This window comes from Neofelis nebulosa, chromosome 11 (genome assembly GCF_028018385.1).
Source record: "Neofelis nebulosa isolate mNeoNeb1 chromosome 11, mNeoNeb1.pri, whole genome shotgun sequence".
NCBI classification, from domain to species: Eukaryota; Metazoa; Chordata; class Mammalia; order Carnivora; family Felidae; genus Neofelis; species Neofelis nebulosa.
The window spans coordinates 28,600,795-28,627,399 of record NC_080792.1 but is presented as its reverse complement, the minus strand read 5'-3'; the positions used below and the strand labels follow the sequence as shown (position 1 = coordinate 28,627,399).

General features: G+C 45.0%; 1 protein-coding gene across 3 annotated transcripts in view; it reads left to right on the top strand.

Moving 5' to 3' along the window:
• The window catches only part of LOC131490147 (urea transporter 2-like), a 482,671-nt gene extending 466,028 nt beyond the window's left edge, over positions 1-16,643 (top strand). For all 3 annotated transcript variants that reach the window (XM_058692230.1, XM_058692231.1, XM_058692229.1), the window contains 6 exons: positions 1,154-1,282; positions 4,909-5,101; positions 9,049-9,196; positions 10,253-10,387; positions 12,090-12,139; positions 12,643-16,643. In XM_058692230.1, coding sequence (XP_058548213.1) covers positions 1,154-1,282; positions 4,909-5,101; positions 9,049-9,196; positions 10,253-10,387; positions 12,090-12,139; positions 12,643-12,825 — 838 coding nt within the window. In that variant the 3' untranslated portion in view covers positions 12,826-16,643. The remainder of the gene's footprint in view (positions 1-1,153; positions 1,283-4,908; positions 5,102-9,048; positions 9,197-10,252; positions 10,388-12,089; positions 12,140-12,642) is intronic.
• Positions 16,644-26,605: the final 9,962 nt, after the last annotated feature.

The window sequence follows — 26,605 nt, the reverse complement described above, 5'->3', positions numbered from 1 at the left end:
CAGCCCTCTAACCAGTGTCCCATACAAGTGTCCCCACACAGTGCCATGTGTTCAGCTTTTCTTGTTGGAAACTGTCTAGAGATACCTCCTCCCACCCTCCAGCTGCTCCCACTCTCCTCAGTCTAGCTGAGCTAATCTCCTGGCCACTCCAGAGCTGAAAGCTCCCCTCATTCCAGACCCAAGCCATGGCCTCTGCCAGGCAGGAGCCATCCTCTAGCCAGAATGCCCTTCTTCCCTCCTTATGCTTCTGGATGCCCTTGCTGGGCAAAGACAATCAGTCTGTGAAAAGCTTTAGCATGTACATACACCCATTCAACAACCAAGTAAGGCCTAGAGCCCTCTGTGCACCAGACGCTGTTTTCTGTTACACTGATGTCAGACAGACAAGTTCCAGCCTGGACAACTTACAGTCAAGGGCAGGACAGAGCACAGTACACAAACCTCATGCTCTGGCAGGGGTCTTGCAGTGATTTGCCCAGTCCCTCCTTCACCCTGTTCCCCATCCCCCAGCCAGCTGAGCCATGGGAAGGGTCAAGGGCAGGGTTTATTAGCATCAGGGAGAGAAGTTTAGGAGCACATAGCCTTCCCTGATGAAACAAAAAGAAAGGATAGACTCAAGCTTGGATTCTTCCCACCTCTGGGCCCCTCCCTATCCTGCTGTGGGGAGAGGCTTTTGTGCATCCCCAGCGGGTTCAGCTTGTCCACTCTGGGACACAGGCCAACTGCAACAATTACAGCTTCACACGATGCAGTCAGATGCACTCTCTCCTCCCCCTTCTCTCCCACCCCTCCTCCCTGTCTCCTACACACACACACACACACACACACACACACACACACACACACACTTTCCCTGGTGTCATACCTCAGGTTTCTATTAGATCTCTCACTAAACTTAGCAGTCTGAGACCCCCTGAGAAGCCAAGAGGGAGCTTAGACACCGTGAGAAGACAAAGTGCGTACTTTAATTCTAGAATGGCAAGGTAATCAGGGCCGTGTGTGTGTTCACGCGTGTGTGTGTCAGATCTAGGAAGGCACTAGCAGCTGTGTGACTGCCCAACACTCAGGAGTAAGCTGACTTTCTTCTGGGAGTACCAGGGAGGGCCCTACAAGCCCCACCAAATTCAAATGCAATGTAACTGCCCCCACCCAGGTCTGCCATCGCCTCAGGCCTCCATGGGTACAACGGAATGCTGGTCGGACTACTGATCGCTGTGTTCTCTGAGAAGTTAGACTATTACTGGTGGCTTCTGTTTCCTGTGACCTTCACAGCCATGACCTGGTGAGGTGCCTCCTTCTTTCTGCTCACAGACCCCCAGGGCCCCGTGGTGCTTGCATCTTACACTGGACGGGGACATGTGCCCTCCTGGAGCCTACCGTCTTCAGAGTCAGGCTGGCTCTGACACGTGGCCACAAGACATGATGGCGTGGCCACAAGACACGGTGAAAATCCATCAGTCTGATTGCAACACAGCAGATCATTTTTTATTTTGGAATAACGGGGACCCTTTAGAGCAGCAGTGACCACAGGTGTTTCATTGTGCTAATATTCTTCCTTGAATGTTAGGTTTAATAACAAAAGGTAACATTTATTGAATATTTCCTGCAAGACAAGCCCTGTGCTCAGCCAGGTAGGGTTATTTTTGTCCCCAGTTTACAGAAGAAAAGAACAAGTCATGAAGAGGTTAAGTAACTTGCCGCAGGCCATACTTTTACAAAATTTTTGATGATGAACCCAGAGTCTGCAACTATTAAACTCCAGGCTACATGGGAATTATCTAAACTGTGGCCTGACCAAGATGGAAAAGCTAAAAACTCACTTGTGATAGAATCAGAACTCTCTTGGAGAAGAATGTCTATAGTGAAAGCATAGGATCTTTGAACAAGAAACATCAGTTGAGATCTTGCTGTACAATCACTTCATTCTGCAAAGGAATAAAAAAGTCAAGAGAAAGGGTCTTGGGAACAAATACTTGTTGAGATGAGGAGTGTGCTGTGGCTCAGCTCACCTGGATCTTGGGCAGGTCTTTGCTACCTGATGCTATCATTCTTATGCATGCTGTCACCAAAGAGCAGGAGCCCAAGGTGACCCATGTCCTCCAGTCTGTGCCCCACAGCTTTGAGACATGCTAACTCATTTTCAACACCTCTAAGTACGTATCTTTCTTAGATTTCTGGAGTCACTAAAACAGTTAGTTTAAGTACTAATTTATTAAGTTTCAGTTTATTACTTTTTAGCAGTGCTTGTAAATAAATTACTACATTAAGCATTTTGGGAAATTTATGCTTCTTCTCAAGGTTTCTGTGTTTCTGAATCCATTGGGACAAAAACTATAGCAGTCATTTCTATGGGGATTTCCTCAATGCCCCGCACCTGCCCCCATGTAAGGCATAGGAGACCCTGTCTTCATTTGCATACATTTGGTTTATAACAACAGATTAAGCCTCTCATGTCAAGATTTGATAACTGCTTTGAAGAAAGCAAAACAGAGCAAGTGGGACAGAGAGGGATTCCAGATGTGAGTGGTCAGGGAAGGCCACTTTCAGGAAGGAGCATTCATGCTTTCCCTTAAATGATAAAAGGCACTTGCCATCTGAAGATCTAGTGAAGGACGTTGCAGACAGCAGTGGTGGCATGTGCAGACCCCAGCTGGAGGAGTGCCCCATGTTCAGGAAACAAGACCAGTGGGGGCTTACGCCCAGTGAATGAAGGAGGAATGGAGGAGGTGAAGGCAGAAGTAAATGAGGGCTAGACCCCGTTTGCTTTGAGGATCCAGTAGGCTTTTGTATTTTTATTACAACTGTGATGGGAAGCAGTTAAAGGGTTTTAAGCAGAGATGTGATAGGATATGGTTTAAATTTAAACAAATCGCTCTGCTTGCCTTGTGGAGAATGGATTTTAACTGGAGCAAGAGCGGATGCTGGAAGCAGAGTCAGGAACCCACAGAGAGATGAGAGTGGTCTGGACAAGGATGATACACAGGAAGGTGGTTGGGTTTAGGATGTATTTTAAGGAAGGTAAAGGCAACAAGACTCTCTGGGAGGCTGTGGAGTTTGGGGGGCGGGGAAGAAAAGAGGATTCAGTACACTCCTATAGTTTGCCTGAGCACCTGGATTGATGGACAAGACTAAGAGAAAAACAGGTTGGTGGTAGGAGACAAGGTGTAAATCAAGAGTTCTGACAGACATATTAGGCTATAGACTTCCAAGTAGACATGTTGACAAGGTAACTGGATGTACAAATCCAAAACTTTGATATGGTCAAGATTTGGAGGGCAGAAGTATACAGAAGACATTTTGTCCATGGGTCTAAAAGATATCACCCAGAAAAAGAAGATGAAGAGAAGACCCAAGGCTGAACCATAGGATATTCCAGTATCTAGATGACTGGGAGAAGAGAGAAAGAACCACAAAGAAGTGACAAGGAGCAGCTGGAGAAGTAGGAAGAAAGCTAAGAAAGGGCAGTGTCATGGTAGCCCTGACAGAAAATATTTCAATCCAGTTGGAGCATCTGATTATCAAATGAAGGGAGCAGGGAATGGCCATAGATTTGGTAGGATAGATGTCGTTAGTGAACTGGACAAGAGCCACTTGCATGGCATGGAGAGAACACACACCTGATTGGAGTGGATTTAGGAAAGAAAGGGAGTGGAAAGATTGACCATAGCAATCTGTTGAGGAATATTTGTTATGAACAAGGGCAGGGAAGTGGGGCAAAATAGCCAGAGGGAACATCGGATTAGAGGAGGAGGGTGTTAATAGGAAGAAGATACTAAAGCATTTTGTAAACTTATGAGAGTGTTCCAGAGATAAAGGAGAGACTGCACCTGCAGGAGAGAGAGGAGAGAATTGCAAGAGTGAAGTCTTTGAGACAGATTGGATCTTGAAGCACAAGAGTAAGAATTGGCCCAATAAAGAAAGAGGAATACTTTCATTATGTGACAAAGGCAGAGAGGAAGACTATGTAGGAGCTGGGCAATTGGAGTGTAGAGCTTACGGTTGGGAAAATGAAGCATTTCTCATCTTGTCATTTCTATTCTTTTATTCTCAACAAGTTGGAGAGTTAATTTGCATGGACTGTGTAGTAGGGTTTTCAGGCAGTCATAAATGCCCATTGGAGACTCAAGGTCACGAATTAAAGGTAGACCAGTCAGCCAGATCATGTGATTTCATGTTTTGTCCCAATAGCTCTTTGAGTGTGGAAGACGTAGGGTGTTAAGTGTCTACGGTGGCTTGTCCTTTCAAGGAAACTAAAGTTCAGGGAGATCATTACCTAATGCTGCTCACTCAGCCTATAAATGTAGGAGTTAGGATTTGCACCCAGCTCCATCTGCTTCCAACATGCCTGCTTCTCCCAAGGAAGAGGCCGAGAAAAGAGAGGACACAAACAACTGAAGGTTTCATCTTCATGTGGTGGCTTCCAGAGTAGCTCAAAGCACTTCAGCTGAATCAAGCCCACACATTACCTTTGTGCCATAGCAGCTGCCTCCTCCAAGACCAGGCTTCTAAAATGTTATCACAGTGCAGGAGAGTAGCTGTTGTACATCCTGATGATTCAAGGGCAATACACATTATTTTCTAAGGATTACGTTTTGTTTAATTTTCTTGGTTTAAGAAACAAGCAAATATTTAGATTATAAAGTTTTATATTCAAGTATTATATTTGCTATTCAAGTATAATTTATAATATATTCAAGTATATTTATACTTTAAAAATGCATCTCTCAAAGATTCACCTTAAATGGAACACCTTATCCCCAGTCCCAGATAAATGGACCACTAGAGTCTCAAAGGAGCCAGGAATGGCTGGGCCAAGGACAGGGGGGCACCATGGACAGAGCTGACGAGACAAGATGGTGTAGACCTAAGGATGAGCACAGATTAACCCTTTGTCTTGCTCATCTTCAGCCCAGTTCTTTCCAGTGCCTTGAATTCCATCTTCAGCAAGTGGGACCTTCCTGTCTTCACGCTGCCCTTCAACATTGCTATGACCCTGTACCTGGCAGCCACCGGCCACTACAACCTCTTCTTCCCCACAACACTGGTGGAGCCTGTGTCTTCAGTGCCCAATATCACCTGGACAGAGATGGAGATGCCCTTGGTAAGTTACCCAATGGCAGATGAGTGGGGACCCATGCTTATACCACACACCTTCTTGATAACTGGTTTGTGGATTATCCAGGCTCTCAGCTTCTCCAGATGCATCTCCACCAGATGATGGTCATAGTAGAGAACAGGACAGAGAAAAAGGCTGCTGTGCTTTCAACAAACCTCATTGAAGGTCTGATATGTACCAGGCACTTTATCAGACACTAGGAATACACGGGGAATAAAAGGACAACAACTTCTCTGCCCTTTTGAAGTGTACTCTCTGTACAGGGAAACAGACAGTAAATAAGTGCATAGGTCAGTACCAAGTTAATTATACAGAATGGTAGGGTTCAGGGAAAAATACTCAATAAGATGGATGGTTGGGTGAAGGGGCCAGATACTAAAACAAATGTTTAAAATTAGGGTTTTAAAGGTCTTATCAAGAGAAGATAGGGATGAATTTTCATGTACTTTCCATATCAGTGACTCTCAAGCAGGGGTGACTTTGCCCTCCTGGAGGGAGGAGGCAAAATTTAGACTGGGGGGAGGGGTGCTACTGGTATCAAAAGGTCAGGGATGCCACCAAACATGCTACTATTCACAAGACAGCCCTCCCCATAACCAAGAATTATCTAGCCCCAAATGTCAATAAATATCGAAGTTGAGAAACCCTGCTTCACATCCAACTATCACAAATGTACATATTCATTTATTCTACCAATCTCTAGACACTTGGGATAAAGGGATATAATAAAAACCTAACACAAGATTAAATAGACAGAATTGTAAAATTTGGCCTTGCTCATGAACAATAGAGAGAGCTAACAGCTAAGGCTACGGCAAGCTTATTACGTATCAGACACTGTTCCAAGCCCTTGACTTCTGGACTTAATTTAACCCTCCTAATAGCCCAATACTGTAAGTACTATCATCATTCCCATTCACAGATGAGAAAACTAAGGCACAGAGAAGGTTAGCTGCCCAAGCTCAAACTGCTGCTAGTGCCTGAATATAAAGCCCAGGCAGCCTGATGTAGAGCCCAGGCTTTGACCCATCACCCACTTAGTCCCAGGTGAGACAGACACCCTCATCTGGAACGACCACAGTGCGGTGAAACCTGCTTCTCAATGCAGTCCACCCCTCATTAGGTACCGTGAAGTATTAGAGAGCTCTTTACCTTCCTCAGAAATCTGTCCCCCTCCATCTTTCACCCATTGGTTCTAACTCGGCTGTTTAGAGTAATTCAGAATATTATTTCTATGATTGCCTTTTGAATACTTGCACACAGAACCTACATCCTCAGTATTGTTTATGTAGTCTGCTTTCCCAGCCCTCACCACCCAGCTGAGCCCATCATCAAGATGGGCTGCTGGGGGCTCAGCTCCGGGGCCACCACTCGTGGGTGGGGAGGACAGTTCAGGGGTTTCAAGGTCAGCTACACTCGAGACCTGAAGCTATCAGAAAAGGAATGTCTTCCCTGCCCCTAGTGCAAATGCTAACTATGCAAAACCTTTTTGAATATTTTGTCTTTTCCAAGTTTTGTGTGGGGCAGGGGCTGGAGGGGCATCAGAGTCAGGGTTAGGATCTAAATCCAAGAGAATGGAAAAGACAGAACCCTGCATTGGAGGGAAAGCCCACTGTCTCAAGTGGAAACTGGCAGGAGCAGGAGCAGGGACAAAGCTCTAACTCTGAGGGGACTGTCAGTGATCATCAGCTGGCAGTTAGGCACATTGCCATAAGGGCACAGACCTGCTGTCCCTGAGCCCTACCCATGAGGCAGAGTCCCAGTAACAGCCTCGGGGGCATGGGCGTTGCCCATGGAGCCTCCCACCCTCCCCACTGAGGGGCACAGGATGGAGACGGCCACCTGCCACCTGCGAGAGATGCCTCTCATTCATCTTCAAAGTGAACAGAAAGTGGCAGCATGCAAATCCATATACCCTGAGGCACCAGCTCACCCACCACACCACTACTTTCACAGTGGGCTCCTTCTCTTCCACACCATCCAGGTCCCAACTCCCCTTCCCTCCTTGTCTTTTAAACAATGATGAGAATGACTTCCTTTTTGTTTAACTGGCCTTTCTTGTTACTAGAGGATTGTCGAGAGTAGGCAGTAGGAAGGATGCAGGGGCTCAGTAAATTTCCATGCACACCCGACTGCCCTTCACACCTTCACCCCAGGGTGTTGGAGAGCAGGTGGAAGGGAGGGGTGCCACCCCAGGGCCACAGTTCACCAAGCTAAAATATGGATCCCGGCAGAGGAAGGTGCTTTCTGAGCCCAGACTCTGTTCTGAGGCTACTTGTCCCTCATTCTTCTCATTCTTGACTGCTTGGGCTTCAAATCTGTGTTCCCAGACAGCAAGGGGGAAGTTGGAACCCCCTTTGCATCCTGCATGCCTCAGACTTTGGGAAGTCATGGAATATTTATTGAGTAGATTTTCAGCCAGTACCCCACACTTAAGCTGAGTTCCCTGAACTGGCAGAAAGCATTCTCAGGGTTCCTTTAAATAAGATGCACACCCCCATCATTCCTGGCATGAGGCTCTAGGCTCTGGCCCAGACGGTGCTTGATAATTGAAAGGCCACCCATCCAGAGACCAGGATGGGCAAAGCTTAAAAAGCTCTGTGGGACTCCTCAAACACTGTTCTCTAAAGAAATCAGACTGACTCCAGAATTAAATCAGGTTGTTAAAAAGTACAAAATTTCACCCAAAGGGAGATGTGCAATTAATTTCCAACATCTACAGCAGGTCATGTATAACTAACTCAGTGGTCCCCAAACTCAGTTGCACTTGGGAATCTCCTGAGGCCCTGGTCATGCCCCATACCAGTTAAATCACAATGTCTAAGGAGGAGCCAGTCACCAATTTTTTTTTCTAGGATTTCCAATGTACAGCAAAGTTTGGAAACTGCTGAGCTAATCAATACATATTTATTAAGCACCTATTATGTACCCAGCCATCAAGGAGCCTGGCCCTCAAAGAGATCACATGACATTATAATAGAGCAAAGACAGCAGAATTTTAAAGGTGGGAGATTATCTGCTATGGCAGCCTTCTCATGTTACAGAGAAGGGCACCAGAGCCCAGCATGAGGAAGTGACATACCCACCATCATTCCATGAGCTTGTGCAAAACTCCCCTGAAAGCTGGAGCCCTCAGCTCCCAGGCCAATACTCTTCCCTAGCCTGCCAATCTCCCTCCTCTCCTTCAGGCCCTCCTCTGTCAGATGTAGATGGTTCAGCTTGGGCAGAAAGAGGGCCATCTGACTCCCAAATTAGCCATCTACAATTACAATACCCTCAAATGACTCTCAAACTCGGGGATGTTTGGCTTTATTCTGTTTTCCAATGGTATACATATTATCTTTCTACAAATGCTAAGTGACCCTCGAGCAGGAGAAATGCCACCTCCTTCCCAGAGCCCCATAATACCTTAGGTAGCTCTGAATGTGCAGCAACCACCTCTAGACTAGGGGTCAAGCTCAGAGGCTCTAGCCTGGCCTTAGCCACCAATGATCTGGGTGACCTTTGATGAAATCAATCATCAAAACGGCCTAGAATATTTCCAATATTCCTGGAATACCTGTAGGATGTCAGAAGGTCTGGTGGAAATCCCCTAGTGCCCTGAAACTTCCAATGGCATTCGCAGAGGAGGGTGCCCTCTGGTTCTCTCAAAGCTCCTCCTCTCAAAGCAGAAGCCATGTGTCTTTCAGAAGCACCTGTGTTGGGAGGGTTTTGCACGGGGGATGCCAGATGCCTGCTAGGTGGTGGAGTGAGGAGCTATTTGTTCCAGCTCATGTCCTTCTTCCCAAGTTCTCTTCCACGCTAGAGGGCACCGCCATCCTCCCGTTCCAACCCATTACCCCCACCAGGAATGGCTTTGTCCTGACCCTAAGGCCTGCTCTTTTCATTATGTGCCCACACTCCAGTGACCCCAGATTCTGTTGACTTTGCAGCTGCTACAAGCCATCCCCATCGGGGTTGGCCAGGTGTATGGCTGTGACAATCCCTGGACAGGCGGCGTGTTCCTGGTGGCTCTGTTCATCTCCTCGCCACTCATCTGCCTGCATGCAGCCATTGGCTCGATTGTGGGGATGCTAGCAGGTAGGACAGGGTCCCCTCTCTGCAGGCAGGACCTTGGGATAATTTTCCTGAGGTCATTCCATCCCTGCACAGGGCAAATAATCTAGACTTGTTATCTTCACTGGTGTTTTTGAACATTGTCAGGGGAGAGACTTATTTTTCCCTTTCTTGATTTTCCAAAGTGAGCAGACTGCCGCAGCAGGATATGTGGGGAAAGGCAAGGGGCTGAAGACCTCATTGGCTACCTGAGCCCCTGGGAGCTGAGGGGTGGAAGGAAAGGGAGGGTCATTCAGAGGCCTGGAGAGCAGTAACAGACCGAGGAGTATAAATGACCCAGTGCTTTGAAATTTGGAGTAAACTAAAAGAAAACAATTTCTCAAAAACTGTATTCCTATTTGACAAATGTGATTTAATATTTCTTCATGTAGGCATATGTATGTACATGCATTTATATATGTAAATATGCACAGTAGAGCCAGAAATTGGAGTCAGGCACATAGGACTAGGATCCTGTTGACTCATTCCAATGTTTTTCAGAAACATCTTGGAAGCAGAACTTTAAAAAAATCATTTTAAAATAATTTTGAATTTATCAAAAAATTATAAAAGTAAAAATGGTACATGAAGCACCCATAAATTCTTTGCCTGATTCACCTATTGTTCACATCCTGTACTTCTATTTGTCTATCTCTATACATCTGTATGTGTATATACATACTTCTCCTCAACCATTTGAAGCAGACCTTTTTCACTTGAAAAGTTTCTTGCTAAAAATGCAGCTACTCAGGCCAAAGGTGTGGAGAATACCTAGAATCCCAACGCCTTGACCTCTCACCCTGAAAGTAGTCACACCCCTGTGTGAAATCCTCAAGCCACAGTTTGGGAACCACTGCTGTCCTCTTGTTGCTGGTTCCTGAAGACCAGATGCCATTTCTAGAGGCTCTTTTGATGGGAAGGGGGAGGAGTGTGGGGAGGGGATAGCAGGAGTGAGGCCATCCTGAGAGCTGGCACCAGCCACGAGGTGGCCTTTGTGTGGGGACCCAGAACTGGCCAGAAACGTCACACCTTGTTCCACAGCCCTGACGGTGGCCACGCCCTTCGAGACCATCTACATGGGCCTCTGGAGCTACAACTGTGTCCTCTCCTGCATCGCCATAGGGGGCATGTTCTACGCCCTCACCTGGCAGACGCACCTGCTGGCCCTCGTCTGTGGTGGGTATTTGGGGAAGCTGACCACCAGGTCACTCTGCAATTCCTTCCTTCCCTCCCTACTTGATTATGCAAAACCCATGAGGAACATTAATCGGAACTTGGTAGCAGTTCTAGAAGGACCTGTGGCTTGGGTCCCAATGGGGGACTTGAGGTTCCTCCTCTGTGAAATGGAGTCACAACCATGCTTACTGTTTTTTATTTACACAGTGTTGTAAGTTTCCAAGGAGATCACACATGCATTTTCTCAGGTGCTAGTGGCAGTGTTCTGGTATAATAACTCCATCCTACAACCTTTTAGAGAACACCATGTAGTGCCATGCCCTAGGCTATGCATGGAAGATACAGTGGTGACCACATTGTCATGAAGCCACATCTAGAGGAAGAGCAGTTATCACACAATCATTAAGGCTGTGATGTCTGAAAAGATTATTACAAAGACCCAGTGAGATGACATACCTGGGAGCACTGAGCTGTCAGAAGATCACAACATGGGAGCTTGATTTCCATGGAGTAAGTAGTGCACTGTCCCAAGGGAAATGGGTGTGGGCACTCTCAAAGCTGCACCCCAGCGCCACATACAAACTCAGTCCTCCCAGATTACTACCAGGCATAGATTGTCAGCCCATTGTACACCCTGGTACCCAGAAGGTTTAATGAACTTAATCTAGAACACAGCTATTGAGGGCAGAAGCAAGATTCAAACCCCAGCCTCATCTTTCCCCCAGTTTTCCTGCCCTGGAGTTACTTACGTTATCTGGAAACAGCAGGACTTTAATAAGCAAAACTGGAGACAAGTAAAGGGCAGAATAACATTCAGAAGAACTTTTTCCCCATTCATATATGGAGACTGTAAATGACTTCCATGTATGTCTCTTGTATTCCCCTCAGCAGCCAGCAAGGAGACAGTAGGCTCGGTAAATATCTGTCAAGTCAGAAGTGCCAGATATTTTGAAGCTAATACTGTAACTGCCTTTGGTCTTTGGAGAAGTGGCATATTCCTGTGGCTAGAACCATCTGGGAAGGCTTTGCAGGGAGGACGGGGTTTATCTCAACGCTTCCAGGATGGGAATTGGGTAGGTAGAGACAGGGGGAGAAGGTGTTCTGGACAGAGGAACAGAAAGAGCAAAAATGCAGGGGCATAAGAAGCTTATCCAGAAGCACAAGGGCGTGGTTTAGCTCCCCTACCTGTCCTGGGGGCCACAGCCTACAGTGAACCCCAAAGCCTGGATCCTAGGGACAAGCTCACAGACCAGTAAGGTCCAGTTCTGGTGAGGCTTGGTATGGGTCCAACAAGTTCTATCAGGGCCACTCAGAATCTTGGATGGGAGGAGCCTTGTTGGGGGTTCATATAGTCTGACCACTCATTCCTAAGACAGATAATAATCCAGCCACACATCCCCAAGGTCAGCGTGGACAAGCAAAAAATGCTTACTGACCCCTGACTGTATGCAAGGCCACCATGGAAGTGCGGAGGAGATAGAAGGCTTTAATCTCTGCCCTCAGAACACAGTCTGGTGGGAGATTGGCCACACCTACCTGCAAAAAAAAAAAAAAGCTACCATAATAATGTCAGGCAAATATGCCAGATGTCAGGATGTGGTGAGACACCAAGGCTGCTGGAGACAGTATAGGGCCCCCTGCCCTTGGGAAGAGGTGGGGGAAAACCCTGGGAAGCTGACTCCATGGTCCTTTTTTTCCACAGCCCTGTTCTGTGCATACATGGGAGCAGCCCTGTCCAACATAATGTCAGTGGTAAGTTTGGATTCTCCTGAACATGCCTGTCCCAGCCAGAGCTTTAGGACATTTACAGTTTGTGAAAGAATCCTGAATGCATTCTGGTAGCTTGTATCCACACAATGCCTTTGTCAAGGTTTATCCAGGACAAATGTCCAGAGAAGGACTGGAAATTGCATATATGTGCCTCTGAGGTGTGTTGGAGGTGGCTGTGTGTGTGCACAAAAGAGTGGTATAACCAGCAGTGGAGAACCTAGATGGACAGATGGAAGTACTTGTGTGTGGCTGGATGTGGGAAGTCGTACCTAGGCTGATTTTCAACTCCATCATTAAAAGATTCTGATTGTGCCCAAAGGTACCAATATCTCAGATTCCTAGACCAAACTAACCTTATCTTATGAACCTAAAAACCGATGTCATCAATAGGGAAGGATCCCCATCCTCAGCTGCTACCACCGCCTTCTCCCCCAGGGTCCCTGGAGCCTAAGACCATTTTCAGACCCCAATGGTTTTGCTTCCAGATTGGTGTGCCGTCAGGCACCTGGGCCTTCTGCCTCTCCACCCTCATCTTCCTGCTCCTGACAACCAACAACCCTGCCATCTATAAGCTCCCACTCAGCAAAGTCACCTACCCAGAGGCCAACCGCATCTACTACCTGACAGTGAAGAACATTGAAGAAGAGAAGTCCCCCAGCGGTGACTAGCCCATTTCTAGGCTGAAATGCTCTTTGCCTGGACCTGGTGTCTGCTCCCTGTGGTGTCAACTCTGGGTCAATCAGCAGCAGCACTCACCTTCTGTGCCTCTCCTTGCACCTGTGTAACCAAACACACCTGTACCTCCCTTATCCTGATGGCTGATTTTTCTCTCTCTGCACAGATCACCATAACTATCCATGTGTGACATTAGAGAATGTTGGTATGAGCTTGCTGGAGTTAGAAGTAAGACATGTGCTTTAAATGTCATTGTCTTAAAGCAAAAACGTTTCCATTTAGTCTTTTGGGAAGATGATTACAAGATGATCTTCTTGGCATGTTTAAATAATAGATGCTGTAAAATTGAACTTGCTGAGTGGTTCCTAGGCAGATACAGAAACAGAGTGTGTGGAAATTCAGGGGATATGCACAAAGAGTTGAAGGTGCCTTAGTGCACTTAGCTAGTGGTTGATGGGCACACCCAGCTTTACAAAAAAGAGGAATTTCACACTGATAGACTGTTAAAGTCAAAAGAGATCATTAGGGAATTGGGAGTGTCTAAATAGGATATTTCAAACATTCATTGGTCAGAGGAAAGGGCAAGATGATATCTAATAGCAGGAAGCAATTAATAAAGATTAGAATCCAATATATGAGTTTTATTATGGAGGATAAAATTATGAAGGATAAGCATTTCTCAGTATAAGTCAAACCAGCAACTTTGAGTAGAGATCTCAATTGAGAAAAGTATCTGAGTTCAATGTGTGAAAATCTGGGGAAATTTATTTCATTTTCCTATTTGCTTATGGGTGTTGGAAGCTTTATCAAGTCTGTGATACTTAAAACAAATGGTTAGCCTGAGTAGGACCAACAAGTATCCATGAATTTCATACTTTAACTTCCCAATTACAGCCATTAGCTTACATTCAGTCTTTATATGTAGATCAGGGCTCAGCAAACTTTTTCTGGAAAGGGTCAAATAGTAAATATTTTTTATTCTGTCTATAGAAAGACTCACTTGTGTCATTATAGCATGAAACAGTCTTGGACAACATATAAATGAATGAACATGGTTGTATTCCAAGAAGACTCTATTAAACAAACAAACTAGTTTGGACCCAAAAGCTGAACTTAGACAGTACCTGACATGGATGTTCACCATAATAATGGTTAGGAGCTTGTGGGCAGCAGGCCCATAGGACATCACCAAATTCTTTACAACAGACAGCCACATAACCATTTATATGCTGGGTGATACTGGAAGCTTTTTAGGAAAGTGAGGTTACTATGACCAGAATCTGGAAGATCTGAGGCTCTTTGATAGACCCCAGGCACTAGGGGCTACAGTTTTAAACAGGCTCTCCTTCCACGGAAATGTCTGGGAGCCACCCCTAAGCTTCCCCCTCCTCCATTCCCTCACTCTGTTTCCACCTCTGCCAACAGGCATACCACCATGAGAGAGGGAGAGAAACCTGACCTTTAGTACAGGAGTTTCCAGCGGGAAGAGCAGGGAGGCTCCTAGAATCCCAAGCTTGGAGGGGAGTAGTGGTAAGGGCCAGAGGGTCCTGCCATTCTGAGATGCATGAACCCCTCTGTACAAAGGATGGGGGCTTCCGTTCCCTGCCAGGCTTCCTGGCAGGGCTAAATTACCCAAAAGGGAGGGGAGAGCCACCCCCAAAACATTCTAACAAGAGATAACAGAACCAGTTGACCTGTTCATTCATTATGGACAATTGCACCTGGAAACCTACTTTCCTTTCCTTTAAGCCCAGGAGACTCTCCACCCCAAGAACTGGATCTGATGGGAGCTGTGTTTAAACTGTACTTTGTATTGGATTTCCAGGACAGGAAAACTATTTGGGGGTGTATGTATGTATGTGTGTGTGTACTTGGACAAGAGTGTCTCTTGTCCATTTCTTTCTCACCCCACGTCTCTGTCATTAACAAGGTCCACTTCAGTTACAGGTATTGGGTTTTTTTTTCCTCCCAAGTTCCCACTTTCACCCCTGTAGAAATTAAATGTTAACTGCATTGCCAGCTGTCAAATTCAATGAAGAAACATGGATAAAAGCTAAGTGGTTCAGAAAAAGGAAAAAGTATGTTTAGCAAAAACCATAGGGCCTCAGAAATTCTATAATACACTATAATAAAGATGGCCAGATATGTAGGTAGAAATAGGAAAACACCTACTAATTTAAAATAAGAAAGAACTGTCTGGATGAAGTATTGTGAATCACTGAATTCTTGCCAAGAGATGTTGTCCAGGAGTGATGAAATGTTTTCAAAAGACATCTTTTGGGATTAAGAGGCAGAAAATCGATGGTATTTCCCAAATGTGGTCAAACAGGCTCCTCCTGGAGCAGAACAAATCTTATTAAGCCAGCCTGGTGGGCAGATGCTTTGTGTCTCTCATGAGCATGGAGAAGGGTGGGGCAGAAATGAGAATTCCCCATCCCTCTAAGAAAAGTCAGCCCTATTCAGGTCCTGGGCGTGGGCCATAAACAGATGCCCAGATGTCCTCTGAAGTAGCCCAAATAGTGATAGGGGGGTTGGAGAACTCCCTGCAGTGACCTTGTCCTGACTTCACCAGCTCCTTCCCATCCCACTGCCCCCCTGGATGAGTAGGGGCAGGAGCCTTAACAGCAGAGACACTACCACCAACATGAGGTTGCACAGGAGCGAGCCACCAGGAGAGAAGGAGAAGAGATTTGGGGTACACATCCCAGCTGCTTTGCTGCTATCATCCTAAACTCCAAGCAGCAGCTCTTGGGTGCACAAATGGTAGTTGGACGTAAATATGGCTGAACATAAATAGGCATTAAAAAGAGAAGGAATGTATGTTGGGCATCAGGGGATAGTAGAGGAGGTGCTGTCCTAACCTGTCCCAATCACACCCCCCTCCCTGTCTCCACTATTCCCTCCTCAGACCTTCTCATCTCCTCCCTCTGACCTCATCATCCCCACCCCCTTTCCAGTCTCCTCTACTCCTCATGGAAGAGCTCCACTGTCTGCCATGAAACAGTGTCGTTCTGCTGTATTTTTAAATGATCAATCTCAGCTCATCTTTCAGTCTTGTCTATGATAACTGACATAGCCAAGTTCCATAGTCAAGTTCTCTACGTCTTCTTGGTCAAAACTTCAGTTTGTTTGCTAAGAAATAATGCATCTTCTTTAGATTTAAACCAATGTTGCCATAGTGTTACTCATAATGTTCTCATACAGTAATTTCAATCCGTCCTGTATCTATGGTTCTCCTTTCTCTTTCCAGTCTTATGGAATTTTGCTCTCTCTTCCCTAATCAAGTATGTGAGGGGTTCATCCATTTTATTGTCTTTTTCAAAGAAGCAGTTTGAGATTCATTTGTCCTTTCTACAGTTTGGTTTGTTTTCTATTTTATTGATTTCTTTCTCCTGTTTTCCCATAATTTATTTAAATGTTCATTTTCTCCTAATGTTTTAAAATCGATGTGAAGTTTCTTCATTTTACATCTTTCTCCTTAACAACAAAGGCATTTTAGGGCTATTAATTTCCCCCTGAGTACAACTATAGCTGTGTGATATAGGTTTTGGAATAAAGTATTCTACTTTAATCAGTTTTTAAATAGTTTGTAATTTTAGTTTTGATTTCTCTTTGGTCCAAAAATTATTTAAAGTATTGCTTAATTTCTAGCACTTGGGATCTTTTGATATATTTTAATTTTGTATATCTAGTTTTATTAGATTATGTGCAGAGAGGATGGCCTGTAAAATCTCTATTTTAAAATTATATGAATCTCTGTTTGTAGCCAAGTACTTGATTGATTTTGGAGATAAAAAATGCAAATTTTTGATTTGAAGGAAATACATATTAAATTTATTTATTAATTGCATCATTCAGTTCTTCTATGTGCTTGTTTATTTTTTGTCTATAGGATCTTAATTCTGAAAAGAGTTTATTAAAATTCGACTATAATTGTATAGTTTCATGAAACTCTCTTTGCATTTTTATGACATTTGTCTCAAATATTTAGCAACTACCTTGTTTGGTGCCCATTGACTATAACTGTCATTGATTTTTCATGAATGTTATCTTTTACTATTACATGCTACCTATTTCTATCCTCATTCATGCTTTTAACTTTATTCCAACCTGACATTAATGTTGCCATACCTATTTTCTTCCTAGTGTTTTCTTATCCCTTTGTTTCAACCTTCATCATTTTCTTTTAACTGTATTTCTTAAAAATAGCGTTTAGCAAAGTTTTTGTATTTAACCTAATCTTAGTGTTTCTATAATTTAATAGGATAATTTAATCTCTTCCTATTTAGTGTAACCATCAATATGCTTGTTTTACTTCTTCCACCTTACTTTATTTTGTACCATTTATTTGTGATTACTGCTTTTGCTTTTTCAGTTTCCTCATTTGGCAAGTTTGATCACGTTATTATCTTTTTCTTTCTTTCCTTTGTTCATTTGGAAGATCTACCATTCTTTTCCATTTCACTAGTCATTCTGCTTCTTTCCCAGCACTCATGATCAAAAGTATATTTCTCTATTATTATATAAAAACAAGATGCCAAATAGTTTACCCTGACAAGATTTCCCACTTCTCCAATGCTCCTTCCCCACTCTGAGGAACTAAAGCCCATATGCCACTTTCACTATTCTCCTCCCCTAAGCCCCCATTCTTACAATACTTTTACTTCTCCAGTATCACCCACCCCTGGATCTATGCTGAGATTATTTATCATTTTCAGTTTTTTTCTCTTACCTCTTATTTTTGCAAGAATCCTTCCTTGGCCTCTATGCCCCACATTCCCAGTAATTCTATCATTGTCCATTTGGAGTTCACTACGTATAGTGGACATGTTACTTTCTATCACTGTTTCCTCTATTCTGCACCTTCCCGTTTTTGTTGTGATTCATTTGTTACTTGTTTAGAACCCTTGCTTGAATATTGAGTGTTTTGTTCAAATAATATGAGAGAATATGGGTGACGTGTTCTCAGACTCTGCACATCCACAAAGTTTCTTTGCCCTGCATGTGAATGGCATTTTGGCTGGGGGTCCCTGGGCCCCAGCCTTTCCTTCAGCTGCCTGTAACCATTGCTCTTTATTTTCTGGCTTTCAAGTGTTACAAATAAAAACTCTGATGTCAATTTCATTATTTTCTTCCTTTGTAAATAACCTTTCTTTCTAGAAGATTGTAAGATCTTCTCCATATCAGTGGATTTCAGGAATTTTATTAAGTAAAGCATAAGTGTGTGTCTTGTCTCATCAGTCCTGCCTTTAAATCTGCAACGCTTAAATCTTTCTTCAGCTCAGCAGCTTTTCTTCCAACATTTGTCTGATTATTGCTTTCTCCATCCTTTCCTTCTTCTATATCCACAATGCCTATTATCCACGTGTTCAGTCTCCTTGACCTCTGTTCCAAGTTGCTTTACCTCCTTCGCAGTTTTTACCATTTGTATTTTTGCTTTGCTTTGAGATATTTCTTCCATTTGATCTTGCAGGTCACTGATTCAAATCCCAACAGTAGCCTTTCTTTCCTTCAATTCAAGAGATAAGTTGAATTTTTTAGCTGAAAAAATTGTATGTTTCATTTCAGAAAATCTTAGGGATGGGGACCAAACTCCAATATCCATGTATGTTTATATTGTTTTGTTGTTGTTGTGCCCAAGGCCACTTGCCAATTTTCATGAGCCAAGGCCCTAGAAATTCTGCCTTATGGTCTGACCTCATTCACTCATTCATCCAGAAGACATGTATGAGGAACTATTAATATGTTACTCAGGTCTCTACTTGACAACAAACCAGGAAAGAATCAACCCAGCTCCTGCCTTCAAGGAATTCATTTTATGGGAATTTGCTTGGCCAGGTGAATAGTCTCACCTGAGGTGATGATGAGGATAACACCACAGATTGCCTAAGTCATGTAAGTTCACAGCACCAGTTTCATTATTTTGAGTGAATTATCTGGTTAGATTGGTCTTCTGTCCAGGAAAAGTATCAAGAAAGAAGAAGATTTCTGTGCCTTGTCTCTTGTCCTCTATCTTGCCATTAGCTGATGCCCAAACATTCCTAGCCATCCCCTCAGGTCAGGACTTTGAACCTGTTAAAATATAAACAATCCCGGGAAGGTAACATAATAAGCATGATCAATCATTTGCATCTTAAGTTGAAGGAGTCACTTCTGAGAATAGGTTGGATGAAAAAGGAGGGGAAAGTAGGAAAAAAGTGGGTAGCATACTTTGAGAGAGTCTTTGGCAATGGAGTGTCCATGCTAGGTGAGGCCAAGCTGGGTGAATGAGGTCTGAAGCCCCCTTATTTCATCAGAAATGATGATGACACTGTTATATTTGGCTTGGAGAAGAAAAGAAATGGTTAGGACCATGGCTATCTGCAGTATGAGGTAATGCACATGGAAGAAGTCAGCTTACTCAGCATTACTTTAGAGGGTAGAACAAGGACAACTAAGTGGGAATGACAAGCAGGCAGACTTTGAATCAATGGATAAGGGTGCTTTTTCTCAATGCAAGTTGTCTGAGAAATAGTCCTGTGAGACCCTGAGTTCCCTGCTTTGGCAATACAAGAACAATGGCAGTACTAGACGCCTGTTGGGAATGCTTGCTTTGGGTGGGGGTAGACCAGATGACAATGTAGCCTCTCTCTTCCAACAATAGTTTCTGTGATATTCTGGCCCTGGATTCCTATAGAGGAATGAGAAAGAAGCATCACTGAGATGACAAAAAGTTAAGAATATGGAGATCAAATGTACCAAAAGCATACCATTGTTGCCTTTACAGATTTTCCTATAGCTTGACCTTTAGCCACTTGGTTAGTTTACCAAAATGCTCAACATGGTTGCTTGTGCAGATGCAAGTTGAGGGGCCAACATCACACAACTATGCCTTGTCCTTGAATTACTGTCCCCTATCACTCTCCCCTCTCGGGGAGTTCTTCTTTGGGTCAGTCTTCTAAGATCTGCCCATTTGGAAACTCAAATATTCATGGCCTGCATTTGTAGTTACATCAAACCCATGTGCCCCAGTTTGTTTATGCTTCCTATATGAGTCTGAGCTTTGTTTCCTTGGATCATAAAGGTTGTGAGAGTCTGGGGATAGCTATAATCCAAACTAGTTAGGAGTTGGCAGTTTCAGTGTGGGTATGCTTTCTACTCAATAAACCACAGTTTCATTTGGCAACTTGAAAGGCATTCACTTTTTATGTGAAACTGTTTTACTTGCCTGGCTTTTCCCGCCTCTTGCCATTCAAAGAAGATAGAAGAATCCATAGGGAACACTTCTGTCCCTAGTGAAACCCGAATTGCAAGACTCCAAGGAGAGAGATGAGGAATTGCTAAAAAAAAAAAAAAAAAAAAAAAAAAAAAAAAAAAAAAAAAAAGAAAGAAAGAAAGAAAAGTCTTTCTTACTCTCTGTAAATGGATAAGTAGGAGCCCCCAGCCCCCTCCTACAGCTGAATGGGCTGCCGGAACAGAATTAAGTGAAGGAAGTCGCTCTTTGGAGACCATCTGACTCAGCATGCATTTATTCCACCTAAACTCTGGCCTATTCTGGAAAAATCTGACCTCCCCAAGTTTAGCCCCTAGTGGTCAGTGCATCCCTCCTCCCTCTACAAGATTGGAAGTGTGGAGTTGAATGGACCCATGAGATCTGTGAAGAAAACTTAGTTCTGATGTGAATTCTGATTGAGGCTTTAAGGAAATAATCTGTAGAGATAGATGTCTTGGGGAGCCGTGGTATCTGAGCTGCAGCCTTCAGTAAGATCTATCTGGGACAAGATTCCATCTTGATCTTCTGTCTTACAGGACAGCACTTGATTGCCCCACCCTTAGTGTGTATGACAGATACTCTACATGTCTAAGTTGCCCACAGGCTGCATGTGAGCTTGTGAATGGCTCCTCAGAATTATTTCCTGTCTTTTCACACCAGTTACATGTTGTGCTCAGATGGCATATTTCCTGTCACTTCTAGGGCGGATGGATGCTTAGGGGTCTGGAGGGACTACACCACAAGAAGTTCAGGAGCCCTCAGGAAAGACCAGAGCAAGAAGATAACAGATAGGGCATGCAGGGCTGAGCCAAGGACTGCCAGCTGGGGAACAAGGAAAAGTGTCATTGGCAGACATCCATGGGCCCTGAGCTAACAACACCAAAGTAGGGACCCTGCAGGGGACAGATCTCTAGTCAGCTCCACACCTGTCCCTGGAATGTTGGGCCCTCCAGCTCCTCCCCTCTTTGTTTGCTTTCCTTCTTCAGAAGGATCTCCGTGATCAGGACCCTTCTTTGGCAGTTCTAAAACACCTGGCATGGTGGGAAGGGGGCCTTTGACGTCAGTGGAGAGATTGTCTACTCAGGTGTAGCTAATTTCCTCAGTGTGAGGTTTTATTTCTAAACCTGGGTAGGCCACCTCACACCCCATCACTGACAGAGTATGTGTGTGTGTGCGTGGAAGGGGTGCAGCAGGGGGGAGGTACACAAACCTGGGGCTGGCTGGGGCGGGGGTGGGGGGAATGATGCTTGACCCATCATACCACAAAGCCAAACAAAACATGTTTAGATTGGGCCCCCCTCCTCAAACTCCAGCCCACCAGACCCCACAGCCCTATGGGATGTGGGAGGGCCATCTTTCCTAATATATAGACCTCAAGTCCTTTTCTGGAGGCAGGAGTTAGGTCATGCCCTTCTTGCTCTGAGAGGGTCTCATGGTGAGTCCCTGGGACCCCCATCAGGAAAAGTCAGAAGGAGGACAGGTCTGAAATTTTCCACAGAACCAGAAAGACAGCATCCATTATTGGACTATGCAGAAATTTCCATCAAGATGCTGATGGCAATACTGTTCCCCAGCCTGTGCCCTGCCTATATGGGGAATTAAGGGAGTTTATTGAGGTTCGAAGGCAAATTGGCCCCCTGAGGAGACAACACTTAGATGATTACTTTAAAGGCAAGTGCTAGAGCGAGTTTCTAATGAAAGGAGTAATTTAGGAAGGACAGGGAAGCTCCTAATACACAATCCTTCGCTCTGCCCCTTTAAAGGAAACCTGCCTGATCAAAGCAGGTGGGAAAACCATGGTAGCCAGAGCCAGTCCTCCTCAGGGTGTGTAGAAGGTAATCTTTTGTCAGGAAGGCCAGTGTGAGAGCAAGCTGCAAAAAGAAGATTTGTCTTTCCTCTCCCTCCTCCTCCATGATACCCTTTCTCAACTGGAAGACGTGTGCCAGGCATAGGATCAAGGAATGTAAAGTGAACTTACAGAGGACCAGCAAGAGGATGGGCAGAAGGGATCCAGGAAGCGAAGGGCTTTGGGTTTAGGGGAAAGTCCAGCATCCGGAGTTGAGGACCAGAAACTCCACTCAGTCTGAAAGAAGCTTCTTGCCACATCCCAATGGTCTAGATTCCTCCAACCCTGTGCATAACATCAAAAGGAGCCCAGGTAAGAGGTCTTGTGGGAGAGAACTGAACTGTAGGTCCCCCCACCCCCACCCCAGCCAACAAGACCATCTGACTTTTCAAAGGAAGAGACAAAAAAAGAAAGGCTGATCTTTTTATCCCTTTCTTCTGTTGAGCTGTGGTGTCTGGGGAAGCTAGTCCTGAGATGGGGAATGTTACTAAGTATTCTAAAGAGAGTTTAGATTCTGGAAGCTTCTAGCTGAAAGAGCTATTAAATAGGTATAGTTCAAGCCCTTACTTTATAGATAAGGAAACCATGGTTTGTCCGAGGACCTGTCCAGATGATAAAAGAGCCTGGAAAAAAGTCCAGGGGTCCCAACTCACACCTCATGTGGTGATGGAACCACCACCTTCAATCCCCTTACTGAACTAGCTGCCCACTGGGTGAGCCTTCACACTATTTGTTATCCTTTCCACAATTTTGTGACCCAATGCTCTGACATCAGTGTGGTTCCTGGGGCAGCACCATGTGGACTTGAACTGTGGGGAGCTAATGCAGTAAATTTGAAAACTTCCTTCCCAGGCATCATTACCTGCTGTTTCCAGGGTGGAGGTACCTGGTCCAGGCATCTTGGCCCCTCTCCTCAGTACCCCTTCCTCAGACATGCCAATAGAACTAGACGATCTCAGTATATACAAACATCATAACATCCCAACTTAACAACCTGTACCTCTGGTGCTCCTCTCTTACACAGCCATCTTAGATTACTGTAGACATATTATGTGCAGTACAGAGAGTGTTTCTGGAAGACAGCCACCCCATAAGGAAGATTCCAGAATATTGAAGTTATCTTATCAGAGAATGGACAACCTTGTAAGGCATGCAATCTCCTCCAAAACTGGCACCAAAGGATGTGAGCTTTTGTGACCTTGCTGAGGGAAGGCTATCCTGTGAGGCTTGAAGATGCCTGTGGCCAGGCCTCTCTGTGGCCAGGCCTCTCTGCTAGCTGCCAACACCATAGCCTTGATATACCCCTTGTCTCAAACTTGTACAGCATCGACACCTCCCTTTAAGGCTAGAGGGAGAAGATTAGTTTACTCTCAAGTGCCAACTCTAAATAATTAGTATTGGTTGTCTGAGAATTGTGTTAAAAAGGAGTCTGAGGCTGTTTGGGGAACATATTGAGAGAGACTGCTATGACTAATTAGCTATGTCTGCCATAGATAATGGAGAGAAGGGAGGCAGAGGAAAGAGGATGTGGGGCAAGGGGTATGGAAACACCGCTACCAGAGAAGAAGCCGGTGTACAATGGCCCAAAACTTTCCCTGGCCTTTTATTTGGTGTCACAGATGCAATGATACACAGGTGGGTTTGGAGTGGGGGGGTGGGGTTGGGAGGTAACTCTTGTTTTGGGAGGAGTAACAAATGGATCTTGATGGTAGGTTCCAGATGTTCCATATGTTGGACATTGTAAGTGATGTGTGGATGGCATCGATCCACCTGCAGGAGACAGTAACACCTGTTCAAAATCTGAGGAAGACAACTTGTAGAAATAATTTCGGTGTGGGCCTGCTTGATTAAAGATTGACTTTCAGTAAGATGGACTAGATGAGTTTTCATCCTCTGAACGATGTCATACATGGTTTGGGTTTGCTCGGTTCCTCTCAAAGAAATTACAATAGGCTTCAAAATTGTATTTGACAGCCTCCTCTACAAATTCTTTTTTAGCCCTGGTATTTGAATGGTTGACATTTTCTGTACGTTCGACGTCAGTAGAGGCATAAGTACTATGGGACACTGCTCTCCAGAAAGTGTTTCTGAACAAATACTGTGGCTCATAACTGTTCTTTCCTTGTGTGAGTCAACGGGAGGAAAGCGTTGCTGGACTCTTGCCCATAAAAACACAGGATGGTGGCAATCCTCGAGGGCGGACACAGTGCCCCTGAAATGGCAGTGTGAAGCTACATGCATTGGGATGCTTAATAAAGCTTGTCAGAGTAGGAGAGCCGTGGCTCCTACACAAGGCAGGCAGGCCGAGGAGTTAGTGAGCCGCTAAGGTTTACCCACGGGCTATGAGGGACAGAGCTTTCCAACCGTGTATAGCAGAGCACACAGAGCTGGGCTGGCAGAGCAACCACTGGCCCTCCGAGGGGCCAGGTGTGCCTGGTGGGGCCGGAGTCCAAGGGCCTACGCCCTCTGGCCATAAACAACATTCACTATTTACTGCACCGTGCCACACACTATTTTCTATGTGTGCCATGATGTTAGGGGCAGAAAAAGTGAGTTATGAACAAAATTGCTCTTGGGCTATAGAACACCCAGCCCCACCTCTGAACCACTTAGGCCTTTGTGGCCACCCAGAAGGAACCTATGGAACATGCCGGTTATTGAAAACAAATCCTATCAAGCATGATCTCTGTCTTCAGTGACCTGTTTCTTTCTCTGTAATTAACCGGGTTCTTCCAGCCACTTTCACAGTATTCCTGGGTTTCTGGTTGGTTGGTCATAGATGGCCAAGCATTGTATCACCATTTATAAACTTCCCTTCTTGTATCCAAGTACCACAGAAAATAATCAGCTCTTACCCTGTAACCTGCAAAGCCCTACACAACTCAGCTATTACCTCTGTCAACCAATGAAAGACTCTCACCTTTATTTCAATATTTATCAAGCATTTAACAATTATGATGAGATGTATTATTCTTAAAAATAGTTCACACCCTGAAATATCCAAAGATTGTTTGTTATACCATTCAGAGACTAAAATGTGTAGTATAATTACCCCTCATCAATTTATTCAGCAAATGCTTCTGAGTGCCTACAGAATACCAGGCTTATGGTAGGTGCTGGGGGAGCCGAGACAATCAGGTATAACCCAGGCTTCCAAGGACCTCACCATCCTGTGAAGGTGACAGACAAGAACACATAATTGACACTTGACAAGGTAAGAGTCAGTGAAGGCAGGTATAAAATGCCAGGTGTGCACTGGGACCAGGAGCCCTTCTGACTGAAGGAGGCAGAGGGTCATGTGCCATCCGAGGGACGTGGCCTCACTGAAAAGGTATCTGATATGTCAGCCCTGCAAAATATTTCCCAGAGCCTTTTGTCTTATCTTCATAGCAACATGAGATCGAAATGGAGGGTACCCCTCCAAAATATCTGCCATAGTTCCATATATTGAGTTTGCAAGGGCTGCCTATGGCATCTACACATTTCTTTCTGAGAGCCATGCCTGCATTGGAGAAACTGTCAATGAAAAACGCCATGCAGAGATGAGTGAGTCTGGTTCCTGGCCAGTGTTACTGTTGTTTTCTTTGTATCCCCCACCACATCAATGGAACATTTATTTTTGGAACATTTGATAGATGTGTTCATGATATTCTTGAAATCGCCTTTATCCATTATGAAAGTCCTGGGAATCTGACCCAAAAGCAGCAGTAAACTGCTATCCCCTTATCTTTAAGTATTTTCACAGCCGCGGGAAATGTGTTACTTTATCTCCAGTCTTCTTGGTGGCAATGTTCCCGCTTTTCTTTCTCAACTGTTATCCAGCACAGCCAGAGGGGCCACTGCCCTCCACCTGGAGGTGGAGCCCAGCACCCCAGTAATACCTGTGTGAGACCCAGAGCCAACCCTGTGTCGGGCCATATGTGGTGCCTCCTCCCCAGCTCACCCTAAATAAAGACCAAAATAAGTTGCCAAGGGAAGGAAAGATATTTCTTGTTTTTGCTTTTTGTGGCTGGGACATCAATGCTAGGAACACATAGTAATATGGGCCCTGCCCCACTTTCCTGGGACCTAAGCAGGTAGCAGAATCTGGGAGGCTAAAAATGAAGGGCCAGGGCATGAAAGGTGAGCCAGACCTTCTGCAGCCATTTATAGAGCCTCAAATCAGGTGTCAGGAGAGCTGGGAGCAACTCCTGGCTGTGCTATGATTAATGAATGGTGTGACTTTGGTAAGTTGATATTTCTGGACACAGGAGGTAGAGTGTGATCTTGAAACTCCATGCAATTCTCGGTCTAGGAGGCTAAGGTAAAATATTCCTCCGCCCAGGTGTGGCTGGGGTAGCTGACACTCCACATATAAGGAACGAGAAGCAATGGGCCAGCAGAAGGGCCCTTCTAGCCTGGCAGATGCACACTTGGGATAGGTGCTCTGGGAGAATGCCCCACTTTATCAGGTGATGTATGATACCCCCTTGTCCCTTGGTGCAAAACCTGTCTGCACAGGTGTCCTATGGCAGGCTTATGTTCCAGGTGTGTCTCAAGTATGGGATCGGGGTTGGGGGGGAGGGGGGGGCTTCTCCAGCATGGGGAGTTATGGCCCGATGCTGACCCACAGACAGGATGCTGAAATAGTTTCTTCCCCACCCTGAGCCTAGAGGAAATGGACATGGTTGCATGT